Source organism: Elephantulus edwardii, unplaced genomic scaffold (genome assembly GCF_000299155.1).
Source record: "Elephantulus edwardii isolate Elephantulus edwardi_28Jun2011 unplaced genomic scaffold, EleEdw1.0 scaffold00041, whole genome shotgun sequence".
Lineage (NCBI taxonomy): Eukaryota > Metazoa > Chordata > Mammalia > Macroscelidea > Macroscelididae > Elephantulus > Elephantulus edwardii.
Window position 1 is genome coordinate 17,313,670 of NW_006399791.1, and position 19,713 is coordinate 17,333,382.

The following is a 19,713-nucleotide window of genomic DNA, read 5'->3' on the forward strand; positions in this document are numbered from 1 at the left end:
AGAATGATTGGCCATCCACTTCTGAAATAGCAGGCCTCTGAAAACCACAACACATGTAGATGAACAGAAAGGACACCTAGGTAGAACTTTCAAGCATGGAATTACAAAGGAAGAGGAACAGTTGTAAGCAGACACTAGTGATTGGAACATGGACTGTGAGAACCATAAATGTAGGAAAATTAGAAATTGTTAAAAAAGAAATGGAATGCATAAATATTGACACACATTTGGAGAGATGAGATGGACTGGCATGGGTCATTTTGAGTCAGTTTGAAACTAGGATTAGATGTAATTTTATTGTCTCAAGCCTTGTTGGAATCATTGTTCTTGAACTTGTATTTCTTATGTCTATGGACTGGTTAGAGTGGACCAGGCTATTTGTGGTAACAAATTGCTGTAAAACCTCAATGACTTACTATAATAAAGTTGTGCTTCTTGCTGATGCTTTATGTCTATCCAGTGCAGGCCGGCAGGAAACGTTGACTTACTATTTCCTGGGGCCCGTTTTATGAGGACTTGCTTCTGTGTCACAAATACAGTGAAAAGAGCACAGGGACTCACACGGGCTTACAAATACCTCCACACCAAGTGACTCCTGTCACCTCTGCTCACATTGAATTGGCAAAGCTAGGTACACAGCCACTCCTAACTTCACGGAGTTTCTGCAGCTGGAAGCTCTTAGAGTGTTCCTCCAGGAGGCTGCTCCTCCTGGCCTGCAGTCAGCCCCTGGCTTAGCGGAGGCACCTCCTCTGCACGGGAGGCGATCAACCCCTGGACTGGCAGACTCACCATCCTAAGCCAGAAAGGCTAGGCTGGGCTTCCCTACAGCAGCAGAAACTCTGCCTCAGAACTATCCTTCCTCTTGACACGCCTTCAAGGGCAGCTAGAGAAGGTAAAGCAGAATATTATAACGAAATTCGCAAAAACCCGGGATTAGAAAATCAAAAGGGAAAAATCTTGGAATTTTTTTAAACTGAAAGATCTAAAAAATAAATTCAAGCCTTCAGTTGTGATACAGAAGGGCTGTATGGCCAAAGTCTTGAATGATGCAGGAAGCATCAAAAGAAGATAGAAGGAACGGAATACACACAGTCACTATGCCAAAAAAGAGTTGGTTTCCGGCATATGATCAAGAGTCAATGGTAGTAAAGGAAGAATTCCAATCTGCACAGAAAGTATTGACAGCAAATAAGGCCCCAGGAATTGATGGAGTGCCAATTGAGTTGTTTCACAAACAGAAGTGGCCCTGAATGTGCTCAACAAACACCTGTTGGTATGTTCCCATTACAAAAAAAGGGTGATTCAACAGAATGTGAACATTATTAACAATGTATTTATCACTATATGCAAGTAAAAACTTGTTGAAAATTAGTAAAATAAAGCAGGAACAGTGACCTGATGGAGAACGGTCAGAAATTCAAGCTGGATTCGGAAGAGGCCTTGGCACATGGGATATCAGTGATGATGTCAGATGGATCTTGCCTGAAAGCAGGGGTTACAAAAAAGATGTTTGTGTTTTATTGACTATGCAAAGACATTTGACTGTGTGGAAAAGAATACAATAATGGGTAACATTGAAAAGAATGGGAGTTCCAAAACACTTCATTGTGCTTATGGGAAACCTATAAATAGGCCAGGGAACTGTTGGCCAAACAAAATAAGGGAATACTGCATGGTTTAACATCAGGAAAAATGTGTGTCGGCCTGTATCCTTTCTGCATATCTGTACAATCTGTCTGCTGAGCAAATAATTTGAGACGCTGGACTATATGAAGAATGTGACATCAGGATTGGAGGAATACTTATCCACAGTCTACATTATGTAGATGAAACGTCCTTTCTTGCTTAAACTAAAAGCAAAAAGCACTTGAAACTTCATCTCACATACCTCAGTCCCACACAGATGGCGCGCTTTGCCTTGTCTTACAAATCTCAGATGAACGTTGACTTTCCATGCACACACCAGTACCTCCAGGGAACGAGATGACACATGCACACCGCATCCACCTCCCCATCTCCGTCCCTCTCCCTGGGATGTTTTCTTTCACACACAGCAGTGTCACTTGCTTCCTAACTAACATGCGACTTCTCTGTGTTACTGATGTTGGTCTCAGAATAACTGTCAGGATTCCTCTCTCTTTACTCCCTCACATCTGCCAGCTTTTCAGTTCCTCCTCTATGGATCCTAGAGACAATGGCTGAATTCCTTCGCCCCCTTTTACCATCTTTTGTTTTCCTTCATCGCTTAGCAGCAGGTGAAGAAACACTGTTAAGTGACTGGTAAAAACATTCCTGCTCAGCTACCCCAGGCAATGTTACTTTTCCCCCCTCTCTTCTCCATTTGCATAAAGATGTTTCAAGATCAGTGTACATGCCTCAAGCTGTATATTCTTTGATTGAATTCACATGTTAAAATCCTCATAGTAGAAATACAGACATAGATAGAAGTGTAAATAATTAAGAATTGGCTGTTAAGGAAAAAGGTTGGTGATTCACATCTTATCTAGGGGCAACTCAGAAGAAAGGCCTGGCGCTTCACTTCTGAGAAAGCAGCGTGGGTGATCCTGGGAGCATAGTTCTCCTCTAATAGGCGAGTTGTGGCCGTGTCTCAGAGTCACCTGTGAGCCCTGACTGGGCATGGCTGGCTGGATGTGAAGCATCTGCTGTGTTCCGTGCCAGGCCGTTCTTCATTAACTATAGTTGTCACAGCCACCCCATTGCTGCTATTGTGCCCCATTGAGGTAGCACAGACTCACAGTTGACCCTCTAGCAGGTTTTCAGAGGCAGTCATTGCATGGGAAGAAATTACCCCTCTTTCTCCCAGGTAGCAACTGGAGGATTTGAACTGCAAATTGGGAAGGTTGTACGCCAGGCATGTGTCCTGTCTCCATACCTTTTCAGCCTGTATGCAGAACACATTATCCGGGAGGCTGGGCTCTATGAGGAGAAGTGTGGCGTCAGGATTGGTGGAAGATCTATTAACAGTCTGCGTTATAAAGATGACACAACTCTGACGCACTTGCTGCAGAGGGTCAAGGACTGCAGCCTCCAATATGGATTGAGACTCAATGTCAAGAAGACAAAGAGTCTCACCACTGGACCAATTGACAACATCATTATGGATGGTGAAGAGATTGAGATTATTCACAGCTTTAGTTTGCTTGGCCCCACAGTCTTTGCTCTTGGCACCAGCATCCAGGAAATGAAAAGACATATTGTTATGGGAAAGTCTGCTGTTAGGGATCTCTCCAGGGTACTGAAGAGCAATGGTGTCATTCTGGAGACTAAGGTGCACATGATACAGGCCATGTTCGTTGCAGTCACTTGTTATGCATAAGAGAGCTGGACAATGATTAGAAGGATAGAAGGAGAATTGATGCCTTTCAGCTGTGATACTGGAGAGAATGTACCATGGACTGCTAAGAAAACAAATAGGTTCAACCTGGACAGGGTTAAACCAGGCTGCTCCTTGGAGGCAAGGATTTTGAGGCTTTGTCTGACATATTTTGAACATGTTGCAAGGAGGGACCAGTCCTTGGAGAGGGACATCATGCTTGGGAGGGTGGAGGGATAGTGCAGGAGGGGAAGGCCTTCTTTGAGGTAGACTGATTCAGTGACTGGGGTAATCGTGGGTGTGTCAGAGACAGTGCGATTGACACAGGACAGAGCAGAGTTTAGGGCTGTTGTACATAGGGCCGCTATGAGTCGTGAGCGACTTGATGGCACATAACACCTTCAGGTTAACAGCACACCTCTTTCCCACTAACCCATCCCTCTAGGTGAATATGAGCTTTATGTTGTAAATGATGAGCTGAGGTTGGAGAAGGGTAAGCAACTTCTCAAAACTCTGATGGTTGAGTCTGCAGGGAGTTACACTGCTAACCCCTAAAATGACATGCCTCTTTGGTGGTTCGAATCCACTGGCGGCTCTGCAGAAGAAAAAGCAGTCTCATGCATGAAGTTTACAACTTCTGAAAACCTGCTGGAGGGTCAGCAGTGAGTCAGTCCTGATGGGAAAGCGATGAGTTAGAGGTATTATTTTGGGATGAGAGACCTAGAAAACTTACACACTCTGCTCTACAGCGTGGGGGCAGCTGGGGGGGGGGAGTCTTGGGCCATAGTATTGTTACCTCTTTGTTGCTTTTGAGTTTATGTCCAGGTTTCTGCCTTTGGTACCTGCTTGTGGTGGAGCAGAAATACCACAGAGGCCTTTGAAGACATTTAATTTCTCTCCCTTCAGGAGGCTTGAAGTAAGGGCATGGCTCTTGGCCTATTTCAGCTTCGAGTACTTACTTACTTGCCTGCAGCATTTCTGGGCTCGTTTCTTCCTCCCTTTTCCCCCTGTGTCCGTTCTGTCCTTTTTGAAGTTCAGAAATGATTAGACTTAGAGCTCATCCTTATTCAGATAAGAACTCGTTAACATAATGAATCAAATCCCCTGTTTCCAACTCTCATTCCCATCAAGTCAGAACTGGCTCCTCGCTGACCCTCCAGCGGGCTTCTGAGAGTGTGCCGCCATGGGAGGAGATTGCCCATCTTTCTCCCTCAGAGGACAGTTGGATTCAAAACATCGGAGAGGCACGGTTACCGGCACAACTGCCTATGGACTTTGCTACTGGAATTCCCTACTATTTCCAAACAAGGCCATGTCTACAGACGCAGGAGTTAAGACAGCACATACTCTTGGAGGACACAATGGAATCCATCATTACTGTCTACACGATAGGATCATCAGTTGCCACGGCTGATGGCCAGTCACTCAAGAACTTCTGAGTGTCTGTGCTCCAGTCTTCACCTCTGTGAATCCAGAGCTAACTTGCCTCAGTATCCCCATCTGTGAAATAGGGGTGAACGTTTCGACCTTATTGGGTTGTGGGAATTATGTTAAGGAGGCATCTTGCACAATGTGTAGTAGATAATGGCTGAAGTCATTAATGTCAGCAGAGGATCTAGCAAGAGAGCATTTTTCTAAGTGGTGAAGTGCATACTTGATGTCCATGGGCCTTACTTGTCTCAGGATTTATCCATTAGATCCAGACCAATAGCATTGCCAATCTTGGGGTTTTAACTCCAAGAATTGCCTTCTACGATCCTTGGGCATGAGTTTATCATCAAACAGATGCGTCCTGGCAGCTCCTCTGGGAGTGCTGGTCTCCTTGCTGCTGGAGAGATGAACATGCATCAGAGACAGAGCTGTAGTTAATGCCCTCATGACTCCAGCTGGCAAATCAAAGAAGCAATGTCAGGAGGAAGCCAAGCCACATGCATGGCTCCTTTAAGCGTGGGGGGGCTGTTAGAAGTGCAGTAATAGAGGGTTGGTCCAAACCACAGGGCACCAGCAGGGTTTGAATTAACCTCTCCTGTAGCAACTTAGAAACACAGGACTCCAGGCGTGAATAATTATAGCCATCAAGTGCTTTTCTGAGCTCTGATTTTATCTGCAAAATCCCTTCTTGTATATAAAAATATCTAATGTGGCTTATTTCATCTTTCCTGCAACCATAAAGTACGTATCATAATCATCTTCCTTGTTACACAAGTCAGTAAACTGAGGCATATTGTTGTTACTGTGATGTGCCATCAGGTGACTGTGACTCATACCACCCTATGAGCAACAGCTCTGAACCCTGACCTATCCTGAGCCAACCTGTCTCTGACATTCCTACCCTCATTATCCCACTTACTGTGTTAATCCATTTGATTCAGTGTCTTCCTCTCTTCCACTGTCCCTCCACCCTTCCAACCATGATACCCTTCTCCAAGGACTGGCCCTTCTGACAATAAGCCCAAAGTATATGAGGTGGAGTTTCAAAATCTTTGCCTCCAAAGAGCAACCTTGTTACACCCTCTCTAGGACAGACCTGTTTGTTCTCTTGGCAGTTCATGATATGTTCAGTACTCTTCTCCAGCTCCACAACTCAAAGGCATTGATTGTTCTCTGTCACCCTTAACCACTGCCCAGCCCTCAGATGCATGACAAGTGATTGAGTAGATTGTAGAGAGTCTAAGCCACTGGCCGGAGGACACAGGTAGAGTGGGAAGAACAAGGATGCCAGTTTCTAGACATTTGGATCTTTGCCTCCGTACAGTACCCGCCTCCTGTCTGTAAACCAGGGACATGATTTTGAGGCAGAGAGTGGGGGGTTGAATGGTACCCAAGATCACTGGATGTTTTGAGTGTGAAAGTGTTGTATAAGTGTATTCGATTCATGGAGACCCCATACAAACTGGAATCAGAACATTGCCTGGTAGTGCACCCTCCTCCTTAATCAGTTGCCATCCGGGTAATTGTTATCCTTGGGATTGTCATTGGTTTGGTTGCCAGGCCTTTCCTCCTAGTCTTTCCGCATCTCACGCTCAGCTGAAACCTGTGTGACATCATAGCAGCGTGCTCACCTCCACTGACAGCTAGAGTGCATGCACCTGAGGGGTATTAACACAGGGTCCCCTTGGGTCTCCCTCACGGAAGGTGGGAATTGTATCACTGAGCCTCCAGTGACCCTTGAGAGGCTGCACACCCACTGCAGACGCGCCCCTGAAGGGGAAGTCTGGATTTCTTCCCTTGCGTCTCTCCACCAGACTGGTTCATCCCAGTCTGCATTCAGAGGAGAGCTGGCTCCTCACTGTTTTTGTTTAGACACACACACAGCACTGGGTAGACAAGAAAATTGAGGAGGGAAGAGATTAGTCTTCAACTTGGAGAGAAATGAAAGTGCCGCCATGGAGGATGGGCTGCCCAGCCCGGCGCTGGCCCCACAGGGCCCAGGCCTGTGCAGAGCCCCATCTGTCTCCCTGTGCACCTGCCCCACTAAGCTCTGCTCTCTCCCCACACAGGTAACCTGGACATCACGCCCGATGACCCCCGCTGGATCGGAGCCTGGTGGGGCGGCTTTCTGCTCTGCGGTGCCTTACTCTTCTTCTCCTCCCTCTTGATGTTTGGGTTTCCACAGTCCCTGCCCCCGCACTCAGACCCCACCATGGAAAGCGAGCAGGCCATGCTCCCCGAAAGAGAATACGAGAGGCCCAAGCCCAGCAATGGGGTCCTGAGGCACGCCCTGGAGCCGGACAGCAGTGCCTCCTGCTTCCAGCAGCTGAGAGGTAAAACTTACTTGCTCCCCCACCATTGGGATGATGGGGATGGGGATGGAGAGCGGAGTGGCCAGGCTGGCTTCCAGGCAACGTGATGTCATCAAGTCAGCCCATCAGCTGACTCTGGGTGACACTGATGTCATCGAGTCAGCCCCTCACCTGACTCCAGGCAATGCTGTGCACATTAGTGTGTCTCCAGACTTGCTGCTGTTTGTGCTTGATGTCGTAACTTACTTTGTTTTCTGAAAATAGGCGTTAAATAGCTGACATTGATTGATTGATTGATTGGATGGACAGCTAACTTGTCTTGATGGAGGCCTCAGTGGCTCACATAGACCCTGATCTCTAATGAATATCAACATCCACAGAAAGAATTAAGTGAGAGACATAGGGTATCAGACATCTCTCCTCCTCTTTTTAAATGGCTCAAGCCACTTATACAGCACATGAGAGGAGAATGTTTTGATGTCACCTTCCTTTACTGAGAGATGACTTCCTAAAATGCCACCTCCAAAGTTCATGTATTTTTTTTTATTTTTAAATTGCTTTGTTGTTATAAGAGTACAGATAACAAAACATCCGCTAAGTATTTTACATGTGCAACTCAGCGGCATCATGTGGAACCATCACCTTCATCCGTTTCCAAGTTATTCCACCACTCATAACTGAACTCCGTGTCCCCTCAGCAATGCCACCCCTTTCTCTCATCCCCGGGAACCATTGTAACCTTTGAGCTCTATGTGTTTATCTGTTTTGTATAAAGCCTTCTGCTGTCAAGTTGGGTGCAGTTCATATAGACCCTCAATCAAGTCTCTGAGGCTGTAAATCTTTTTTACAAAGGGGAAGCTTCCCACCTTTCTTGCGCAGAGCAGGTGGTGAACTCAGTTTTACATAAGTGGGGTCATGCAGTGTTTATCCTTTGTGACTAGTTTCCTTCACTAGTCAAACATTGTCAAGATGCATCCATGCTGTAGCAGGTATGAGCTCATCATTGCTCAGAAACTCAGTTATTTCAGTGAATGAATAGAGCACATCTTCTTTGTCCATTCTTCTGTTGATGGATACGTGAGTTGTTTCCACTTTTTGGCTGTTGGGAATAGTGTTCCGGGGGCATGAAGGTGCAGGTTTCTATCTGAATTCCTAATGTGAGTTATATAGGACCTCTGATGGTATAATAGCACCACACTGATCAAAAGGCTAATCAGAAGGCTGCTAGTTCGAATCCACCAGAAACTCTATGGGAAGAAAGCTTTATAGCCTTGGAAACTCAGTGCAGGGTCCCTGTGAGAGTTGGAACCAGTGACAGTAAGTTTGAGTTGTTAATCATCATGTTGAATCTGTGTAGGAGCAGAATTGCCAGATGAAAGTGCATTTCTCTTTTTCTTTTAACTAATTTTAATGAAAGTTTACAGAGGCTTAGGGTTTCCAGTTATTCATTGTTGCACCTTTCTCCCTGCCCACCCCTCCCCCTCCCCAATTCACTCTTCTCCTTGAAAAGTAAAAGAAAAACTCTTTCATTGTTCAAAGTGCATTTCTTTAGACCGGCACTGTCCCTTCATCTCCCTACATTTTTTTTTTAAAGATGTAGTTCTCTTGAAAAAAGTATTAGCAGCCAGCCTCATCATGAAGTCATCTGTTGGAATGCAGCACACTATCAATTTTAAAAGAAAAAAAAATCACATCTTTTCCACACACTGTGAGCCGTGATGAGGGAGAAGGAATGATAAGTGCCCAGGGTCAATTCCACTTTTGCATCAGATTGTTGAGGCAAAGGGATGATGGTGTAGCTGAGGGCAGCACAGCATCCTCAGTCCCAGGGATGTGGAGGGGCATGCACACTGTTCCTGGGTCCAGGGCTCCAGCCTCAGGTTCTCCGAAGGGCCTCCAGATGTTAGAAATGAGCAGTTGTTCCACGTGGGCAGGAACAAGGCTGGACACTGCCTAAAGGTGATGCTGGGTTGGGGGGAAGGGAGGTAGCTACTTTTTGGAGGAACCTCGGCACCCAGCCAATCAACCTGAGCGCTCAGTGTACGAATTTCATAGCTCCAAGTCTAACACATTGTCTGTCCCTGTATTGAGGTCTACCGTCTATATAATATGCTTGAGAATTGTCGAGAGGACTGATAGGGGTTTGAGCTTGACTCTGTTGTCCATTGGCTCTGTGAGAATTAATTGCTCCATGCTTCATTTCCACCACTGTAAAGTTGTAGCACGGTGCCTGACTGTGTTGTCATGAGAATTAAAGTGTTGATAAAAGGACATTGCATGCAGAAGACACAGAAAAATACTACCTGTTGGCAGGTGCCCCCGAGCGACGCGGTTTGACTCAGTGACTGTGTGAGCGTCAGGAGGACGCTCGCTCCAGCGCATCCTCACAGTTGTTAGTTTGAGCCCCTGTTGCAACCACGGAATCTTCTCTTTCACTGACCACCTTCTTTACAAGTGTTGTGTCCTTCTCAAAGGACAGGTGCCTCTGGAAAATGGGACCAAATTAGATAACAGAGCCTCACCATCTGCCCTTCTAAACGGCATTCCGAGACAGATCTTTTCATTCTTCTCAAACGCCAAATACTCTGAATTCTTTGTGAAGACTAGAATTCAGATGCACCAATTCCTTTTCAAGCTGTCTTACTCATTGTCCAGCTTTCACATATATAATTTTTTTGTTGTTACTACATCCCTTCAGTTCAAGTATGACTCAGTTGACCCTATGAAAAACAGGTCTGAACCCTGTCCTGTCTGTACCATCCCCATCATCTGACATACTTGAGCCCATTGCTGTCGTCAGTCACGGTGTCACTCTGTCTGGTTGTCCTCTCTTGGGCTGACCTTCCATCTGTCTAAGCATAATGTGCCTTTTCAAGGAATAGCCTATCTGAGAAAAATGCCCAAAGTATGTGTGAGACGAAGCTTCACCATCCTTGCCTCCAAGGAAAACTCCGGCTGCACTTTCTCCAAGACATACCTGCTTATTCTTTTGGCAGACCTTGGGATAGACAGTACTCTTCTCCAACACCACAACTCAAAGGCATCAGTTCTTCTTTTGTCATCCTTCTTCCTTGTCAAGCTCTCCAATGCAAAGTGACCGAAAAGACGATGGCCTGAATCAGATATATAAGGCTGTTGAAAATATTAATGACTTGACTTGAGGCAGGCTCACCTCACTCCTCCATTTGACGTTTTCAGTCTCCTTAACACTACAGTGGTCTTTTGTAGCAAATTTGCCCAGTGCAATATGTCATTTGATTTCTTTTTTAATATTTTTTTATTTTATACTGATGTACTTACAAAGCCCATATACATTGTTTTTGATACCAGATCTTCTTTTTCTTTTCCTTTATCCACTTACCCCCACCCCTGCTCTCCTCCCCACCATGGGTCTTCATACACATTCTACGATGCTGGTCTTATACAGTATTTGTCCTTATTAGTTCACTCAGGGATTTAATCTTTAAAAGGTCCCATTCATCAATTTTATCCTCTTCAAACTGTGCATTTCTGGCTGTATTTGGCAGTCTCTTTATACAATAGACTAGCCTGTCTAAGCTTGGTCCCAGTTTGTCTCTGATGAACTTTATTTACAGTTTTGGTCTTTAATCTCAGGTCTCCGATCGACCTTCAGTTGAGTTTCGTGTATGGTGTAAGATGTGAATCCTGTTAAGGTTACTTTTGAGACATGCTCTGATTTAGTTAATAGTTTTGCAACAGAAAATTCAGAAAGAGATTTTTATTCTCAGCTCACAATTACAGACGATGTTACGGAAGCTGTAACCCTCAGCAGGGACACATCATTGTCCTTCCCCACTTTATGAAAGTTGGTATGTCAAAATGCCTGAGAGTTTGAGCTCTAGAATAAAAAGAGCTATGCTTTTATTCTTTGATTGTTTTCCCCCCACTGTTTTCCAGGAGGCTTTGGACAAGTTAGTTAACTTCAGGTTCTTTATCTATAAAATAGAGATCATAGCACATAGGGTGGTACGTTGGCTCTCATGGTCTTGTTTCTGTTTTCTTCAACTTCAGTTTGAACTTGTATGTGAATACTTAATGTCTGTTCTATAGTCATCCCAATACCTTTTCTGACTCATGACATTGGACTTCTCAATCATCTCTTTCCACAATGTAGGAAGTATTATTCCTGTGTGCTCTATCTGGTGAGATCTACTTTGCTGTTGTTGTTTTTGTTAGGTGCGGTTGAGTCAAGTACAACCCAATGAACAAGAACATTATGAACAACAGACCTGACCCCTGTCCAGTTCTGTGCCAGTCTGACCACCTTCAGTACAGTTGAGCTCATTGCTGCAGTAACCATGTTAATCCACCTTGTTGGGGATTTTCCTCTTCCTTACTGACCCTCCATATTTCCAAGCATGCTATCCCCTTTCCTAGAAATAGCCTCTTCTAGCAACATGTCTGAAGAATCAGGGACAAAACTCTGCCATCTTTGCCTGCAACGAGCACTCTGGCTTCGCTGTATTCAGGACTTATCTATTTGTTCTCTTAGGTCGCTGGTCTTAGAAAACTCTGTTATGTGATCTCTGACAATGTTTCTATCACCATGGCCCTATTTTCTGATTACTGATCCTTTTTTAAATTTGCATACTAATCAGTAGCAATTGTCAGTGCATCTTGATTGCAAATTTTACCAAATTTCAGGTAGCAAAAGTCATCAGTTTTCAATTTCTTTATCTTTGATATTTGTGGTCGATATTAGTATTTGAATAATAACAATGTTAATTGATCTTGTAAGTGTGTGGGTATTATCCTTTCTACAACATTGACCTGAAGCACTTACTGCATAAGGTCAAGGACTGCAGCCTTCAATATGGATTGAAACTCAACATAAGAAAACAAAGTTTCTCACCACTGGGCCAGTTGGCAGCAACATGATAGATGGCAAAGAGATTGAGAGTGTTAAAGGTTTTAGTTTGCTTGGCTCCACAATCAACGCTCTTGGTACCAGCAGCCATAAAACTAAAAGACGAATTTCACTGGGAAAGTCTACTGTTGTAGACCTCTCCAAAGTAATGAAGAGCAACAGTGTCAGTCTGGAGACTAAGGTCATAGTCTTTGCAATTACATGCTATTCATCAGAAAGCTGGACAATGACTAGAGAGGATAGAAGGAGAATTGATGCTTTGAGCTCTGGTACTGGAGAAGAGTGTTGAATATACCATGGACTGCTGGGAGAACAAACAAGTTAGACCAGGCTGCTCCTTGGTGGCAAGGATTCTGAAGCTTCATCTGACATATTTTGGATATGTTGCAAGGAGGGACCAATCCTTGGAGAGGGGTGCCATTCTTGGGATGGTGGAGGGACAGCACAGGAGAGGAATGCCCTCAATGAGATGGATTGATTCAGTGACTGGAATAATAGGAGCAAGTGTGTCAGAGACAAAGATTGGCGCAGAATACAGCAGGGTTTAGGGCTGTTGTACATTGAATTGCTATGCGTCACTCAAAAGGTGCCTCGAAAGGGAGCTCTGGTGGCCTAGTGGCAAGAAGCTGCACTGCAATCCCAGCGGTATGTGGTTCGAATCCACCAGATGCTCTGCTGGAAAAGGAGGGACAATCTCCTCCTGTAACAGTCAGATCCCATTTGATGGTACACACACACAAAATAATAAAATAAAATTTAAAAAAAGGTGACTCGACAGCACATAACAACACCAACAACAACACTGATAGTCTTATACTTCAGGATAGTCTTTCCCAGTGCTTCTTTTTGATAATAATTTTGAAATTATAATAATAATTAATTTATATTCTAGTTCATACATATTATTAATTATAATAATTGTGAAAATACTTACTTTCCCAATAATTCTTTTTGACAATAATTTTGACCTTGTTCTTCCTTAATCAATCATTCTTCTCATATGAGATCATATGACTATCCCACTCTAAACGTCCAGCACCAGTCCATTTCAGCCAGGCATTCCAATTAATTTTTAATAACTTTGTTTTCCTGGATTCGTATTTTGTATACTCCACAGTTCACTCATTAAGGGATGTGTACAAATTGTAACTTCACATTTTAAATTGCACAATGCACAATATCAGCAAAGAAGTCAGCTCTGCTGGCCTAGTGGCGAAGGAGCTGCACTGCCAAGCCACAGGCAGGGGGTTCAAATCTACCAGCTGCCCTATGGGAAAAATAAGGACCGTCTCTTCCCTATGATTTACAGCCTCTCAAAACCTGTTGGAAGGTCAGCTATGGGTCAATTCCAACTTTACAGCACCTAACAACAACTACCTTGAGGAGGAGACTTTCCCCAGTCACATTTTAGCACCTTCTTCTGAGTGGCTCATCTGTGACACTGTCATATGGTGAATTGCTATTGTTTATAAGGTTTTCACTGGCCAGTGCTTTTCAGAAGGAGGTCACCAGATGTTTCTCTTTACTTAAAGCCTGCTCACCATGGAGACAGGTTTTTGAAATACGAACGCTGGTATTTGAAATACTACTGGCATAGCTTCCGGCATCGCAACAACACACACACCACCACAAAACAGTGGACTGACAGATGGGTGGTGGAGTATCTGAAATTGTGTGATTACTCACAAAAGGAACTGATTTAATATGTTGCCAGGACACTCCTGTCCTTATGGAAATGATGTCATGCTTGAAAAAGTAAAAGGTTAGCAGAAAAGAGCAAGAAAACATCTTTAATGTGTTGGGTTGACATAGTGATTCCAATAGTGGACTTGAATATGGTGGAGACTGTGAGAATGGCACAGAACAGGGTAGGATTTTGATCTGTTCTTTATTGGATCTCTGGGAACTCTGATGGCCTAATCCATAGAAGAGTCATTCTGCTATTCAAAATGTGGTACCTTTCTGACATTTCATATTCACTAGTGGCTCCTTGAGAAAAAGACGGACAACCTCCTTGCATGTTACTATTTACAGCTTCTCAAAGTCCACTGGAGGCTTGGCTATGAGTGTATTCCAACTTAACAGCAAAGAGAGTGAGAGATGAATCATAGTCATGGTTGACTCAGCCGCACCTAAAAACAATAGCAATGTCTCGTTTCACCTCAGTTTCATTATAGCTTCTACCAAAGTAAAAATTTGGAATTGTCCATAGGAGATCTTAATTCAGAGCTCCGGGATGAGTTGATGACTGCACCACATCATTTGCCCTGGCAACGGTTTCCTTGATTTGGTGCCCTAGGAGTGTGTGCTCAATCAAGGAACACTACCCAAAATAAGTAGGCTCACTTTGTGGAACCCCTCGAGACCTGGGGGTAGGACCTGCTGCTCCCTGTACAATAGCCCACCATCAAGAATGTCCCAGAAACTTGATCTACATAGAGGTAGCAGTTGGCTTGGCATAAGCTTGGCTTTTGCTGAGGACATTGGCCCTGCAGGTGGCATCCTTTTGAAGTGTTTCCTGCGCTCGGTATGGATGCCCCTGTCTTGTGTTTATGATTGTAATGTCTGCTCCAAAAATCTCTCACTTTTCCTCTCTGGGGATAATTACTAAGAGACAGTTCTGCCATTGACGAACTCACTAACCAAGGTGGGGAAATGCTAACCAGCTAATGAAGAAACCCCAGTGTGGAGTGAAGGGCACTGCCATGAGGCATGGAAGATTTTGAAGATAGAGCAGGTGAGCGGGGAAGAGCCTCTTCTGAGTGGGGCTGGGGAGTGAGTCAGCAGGTGCTGCCCAGAGAGGGAATCACCTGTACACTGAGGGGCGTCATACCTTCTGGATGACTCAACACGTAAAGCATTGCTATCAAGTCAGTTCTCACTCCCAACCATAGTGTTGGACAGAGTAGAGCTGTCTCTGTCCCCTGTGTGGCCAACACTTTACAGAAGCTGGCCCACATCTTTCTCCCAAAGACTGGCTGGTTATTTCAGACTGCTCTCCATTTTGCTTTAACCCCTGTATCACCAAGGGCCCTTGAACTGTGACTCAGGAAGTCATTAACTCCTTTATTCACTTTATTCACCATTTGCTGATATCCTACTGGGAACAGGGGCCTGCAGTGATGAGGGCACCTTGGATTCTGGTAGGGAGTCGCTGACTGGTGACGGCGAGGTAGATTTGGCTTTGTTAGTTATGCTGTGACTGGGCTGTCAGCGCACAATGGGTAAATGGTCTGGGACCTGCTGGACTCTGAGTAAGCCGAGCTGTGACCCTTCTACACATACTTACTTTTGTTAACGAATGGTTTTTAATTTAGACTTGGCAGTCAAGAGGTCTGTGAGTGGGAACAAAGCATATTCTCGCAGAAAAGGAAGGTGGTATCTCTACAAGATTGCCCAGGAGCCAGGTTGCATGGAAGTGAGCGATTATACCAATAACAGAGTCTCTGCGAGAAGAGAGAAAGAGAGCTAGATTGTTCACACGCTTCTCCTTCCTCGTGGACACTTACACCAGCAGCACCGTGTCCTGCTTCCTGGTGCTCCCACACTGTCACATTCACGTACTTAAAAGGCGCGTGCATTTCCATTTGCTGAGTACACATGTGTACAAGTAAGACCAGCGGTGTTCCAAGGATCTGAGCAGTTAGCCCTGCTCTAAAATCCTATGTATTTCACTTTCCCACTCTTTTTCTTTGGACTTGCAAATAGATGTGTTCAGTTCTCTGTCCAAGGTGAGCACTATATTCTTATAGGAAAGGCCTGTGAGAAGAACTAGTGATGTGCTGAGAGTACCCTTTTTCCTGGGACCTCCCCAAAGAGGACTGGCCCCCTCAACTTCCCAAATTTGGAAGCTCAGTAACCACATTACTTAACTCCCCTCAGCTTTGACTATGGCCTCATCTGTGTCTTGACAGCAGCTGTATAAGGTCAGTATTACTGTTGTTCTCTTTTATTGGGAAGGAAGTGGAGCTTCAGTGTTAGGAGAGTTTGGTTTTAAGCGCACTTCTCCCAAAAGTGGGTACCCTGTCCAGCTAGCGTGACATTACACTGCCTCTTCTGGTGATATCTGGGCACTCTGATATGGAAAAGGCAGCGTTGCCAGGTGCTAACTGGCATGCCCCAGAACTGCCTTCTATATGGCACACATGTCCCTTAACACAGGGGTTCTCCTAGCCCAACAGGGCAGGAGACCTGCCTCTCTGTAGATGCTCACCCTCACCCTGTGACAGATGCCTCACTGGGACGAGTGCCCTGGCCCCTTTTGCCCACCTTAAGAGGAACAGAGCTGTCAAAGCCAGGCACTTGCTTCCCTTGGAGCACTTCAAGCTCCGCTTCCCCAAAAGTGCACAGTGTGGCAGCAGGAGTGAGCTGAGCCAGCACCTGGGGTGGGCTCTAGCTCATGACGGGGTACCCCCACCACAACTTGGAGCGGGCCTGTGATCCTACAGAAACCTCTCACTTGGCCTGCGGTCTGCTGGTGAGCTAGATGTTGTGACTGTTCTCTGTGTATTGGTGAGGATGTTGGCACTCAGAGGGCATGACCGTGATGACATGGGTACCAGGGCTGTGAATGGTGGGGCTGGGGCTGGAACCAGGTCTCCTGAGTCTGGATCACACATTCTCCTCAAAGTTTGCCCCTACAAAGACTCACTAAGCTCTCAATGGAGGATGGATAACGAGGAAAATGAGAGTCAGCGATGCCATTAACACAAAACCTTCATCTGCCTTGAGTGCAAGGCTCTTTCTGCTCCACCCACTCCCTCTCCAAGCCAAAGTGATATGCAGGCCCTCGGGACCTTAGCTCTTAGAGTCCTCACAGTCGGCCTGGGTTTTGATGCTATCCCCAGCCTGGTTCCACCCTTGTCCTCTGTGCTAATTTCCTCAGGCTCCTATAACAAAGTACCACAAGCTTCGTGGCTTTGAGAACATGAATTGACAACTAACACAGTTCTGAATGCTAAGAATCCAAATCCATGTGCAAGTCTTCTCCAGGGAAGAGCCGGTTTGCTCGCTCCCAGCTTCTGGTAGACCTAGGTGTTCCTTAACGTCAATGCCCATCTTCCTCTGTCGCTCCCATCTTCAAAAACCTGTTTGTACGTGGTGTTACATTCACAGATGGCAGGGTTTAGGACCCCGACATGTCTCCTCATTATTTTGTTAGGGCTAACAGGTTGAAACTATGATAAGTTTGGAAGCAGGAGTGGCATCCTCTTCCTAAACAACACGCCTCTAGAAACTCTGTGAACTTTAATAAATGTCAATAGTTGTAGAAGGGCTTCAGGCCTTTTGTTCATAGGGTCACTATGAGTCATGCTTGACTCGAAGGCAGTCAACAACAATAGATTGAAGTTCTGCCATTTGTTGTGTGCTGTCAAATCAACTGTGGCTCATAGTGACCCTGTGAATAACAGATCACAACTTGCTGTAAACTACACCATCGTCACAAACCCTTGTTCTAGTCACTGCGTCCGTCCATCTTGCCAAGAGTTTTCCTCACTTTCTCTGAGCCTTGACATTCTCAAGCATAATGTCTTTTTCCAAGGTCTCCTCCTGACAACTTATCCAAAATATGTGAGATGAAACCTCACCGTCCTTGCCTCTTACACACTAACAAGCATTTCCTTCAGGACGCATTTGTTTGCTCTGTTGGCAGTCCATGGAAGATTCCGTATTCTTCACCATCACCACAATTGAAAGGCCCCAATTCTTCAGTCTTCCTTAGTGATTGAGTATTCACCCGTAGTATTCATATCTTTCTGTTGTTCTTGTGTGCTGTCAAGTTGGAACCAACCCATAGCTGACACTCCAGTGGATTTTGAGAGGTAATAAGTTGCATGGGAGGAGATTGCCCATCTTTCTCCTGGAGAGTGGCTTTTGGATTCAAACCATGTGGCTTTGGGACTGGAGCACAGCTTCTTCCCATTAGACTATCAGAGCTCACTCTAGGGAACCCCATTCTCTGACCCTCTCCTCCATTCCATAATCATCAGGTTCTGCCCATCTCCCCACCTAAATTTCTCTGTGGTCTGCTTGTCATCTCTCCACGTATCCCCTCCTCCAGCCTGCTACCTCCACTGTGACCTTTTCAGAACGCAGCTACTGGTGTTGCCACTTCCTGCTCAACAGCATGGAGGCACAGCTTCTCCCAGTCTCCCAGCCCGCTTATGTTCTGCCCCCTCCAACCACTCCTCACTCTGCTTGCTCCTCACCCCTTGCCATTCCTTCTACCTAGTCGGCTTAGTCACACAGACTTCCTAAAGCCTCCCGTATCCCGAGACCCCCTTCCTCCAAGGAACTTGCACCTGGTGGTTCTTACCTCATCTCTGCACATCATTTGCTCAGGCCGTTTCTCCTGCCATGGTGAACATATTCCCCCCAAGGCATGTTGCTTCCCACGATTGGTTTTAACTGTCACAGCTATAATTTAGTCTTCATATGCATAGTTAGTCACTGACTCTGAGTTCTGTAAGCGTAAGGACTGTGGCCATCTTTGCTCTGGGACCCTGGAACCTCTGAGGTGCTGCTGTTGTCGTGTTGAGTTGGCTTCAACTCCCAGCAGCACCAGGTACAATGGAAGAAAGCCCTGCAAGAACAGACTTGATAAATGAAGGAATAAAGGGGTCACTGAACACGTATGGGTGGCTCACATGGCTGATGATTTGAGTCCACCCTGAGGCACTTGAAAGGAACACCATTGAGATCTACTGAAAGCACTGCCCTGTGGAGCACAGCTCTGCCCTGACGTGCATGGGGCTGCTGTGGGCCAAGGCCTATGGGACCGACTGGTCTGGTTTTTGTGTTTTGGACATCCATGACCAAGCCTGGTGCCATCTCTTGCTTCAGCCAAAGCTCCCCTCACTGTCCTTGTATCCATAGTCCCTTCTGCATCTGACGTGCTCCTGGGCCATGCTTAGTAGGCACACCACAGGTGTTAATTTTTCACATCCACGTGCTTTGGAAGTAGGAGAGTGGCATAGTCTATTCCTCCTGGCCCCTGGGTCACAGAAGTTGTGCAGCCTGAATGCTGAAGATGCATGCTCTTGACCATGAACTCGGTGCCTGTGCTCACTCTGCCAGGAATATACTTCCCTCAACCATGATGCCCTTCATGGCTCAGTGGCCTGCCTGGCCTGGATGCTGGACCCAGCTCCTGTCACTGGCTTCTACATCTCTGTCAGGCCTCTTCCGTTCTCTCTGAATTAGCAGTCAATTTCTGCTACATCCTCTGGAGTGAGGGACCTGTGCCTTTTCACATAGTATTGCTGCGAGGAGGCTCTTGACTGTGAGTCTTCATTCTGCAGCCTAATCACTGGGTGGGCTTTTCAATCCTGTGATATGTCTGTGTGGCCTCCCCTGATGGAGATTAACTGTTAAAATGTCTTTTGTTTCTACAGAGAAAAAAAATTACTTGCCCTCGAAGCATTTCATGGCCATTTAATTTTTCTAGATTCCCCATGTGCTGTATAACACTCTTAGAGACTGTTTTGTTAATACTTGCACGTTAAAGACTCGGAGAAAAGCAGCTCTAAAGAAAACTGGTGGACGCTTTTACTACATGTTTCTAGACCTGCCCGATCACTGTTACCTACTATTGTATAACAGAAATACCACGATGAGTGGCATGAATGAACATTCTCTTACAGTTCTGGTGTGACAGCAGCTGGACTGTGCTAATCCCTCACTGTAGGCAGCCCTGGTGTTCCTTAGCCTGTGGAGGATCCTCAGGTGGCATTTGTCTTCCCCTGTGT

At 45.5% G+C, this 19,713-nt stretch overlaps 1 protein-coding gene across 3 annotated transcripts in view; it reads left to right on the forward strand.

Moving 5' to 3' along the window:
- The window catches only part of SLCO3A1 (solute carrier organic anion transporter family, member 3A1), a 439,918-nt gene that overhangs the window by 338,573 nt on the left and 81,632 nt on the right, over positions 1–19,713 (forward strand). For all 3 annotated transcript variants that reach the window (XM_006885188.1, XM_006885189.1, XM_006885190.1), the window contains one exon: positions 6,835–7,098. In XM_006885188.1, coding sequence (XP_006885250.1) covers positions 6,835–7,098 — 264 coding nt within the window. The remainder of the gene's footprint in view (positions 1–6,834; positions 7,099–19,713) is intronic.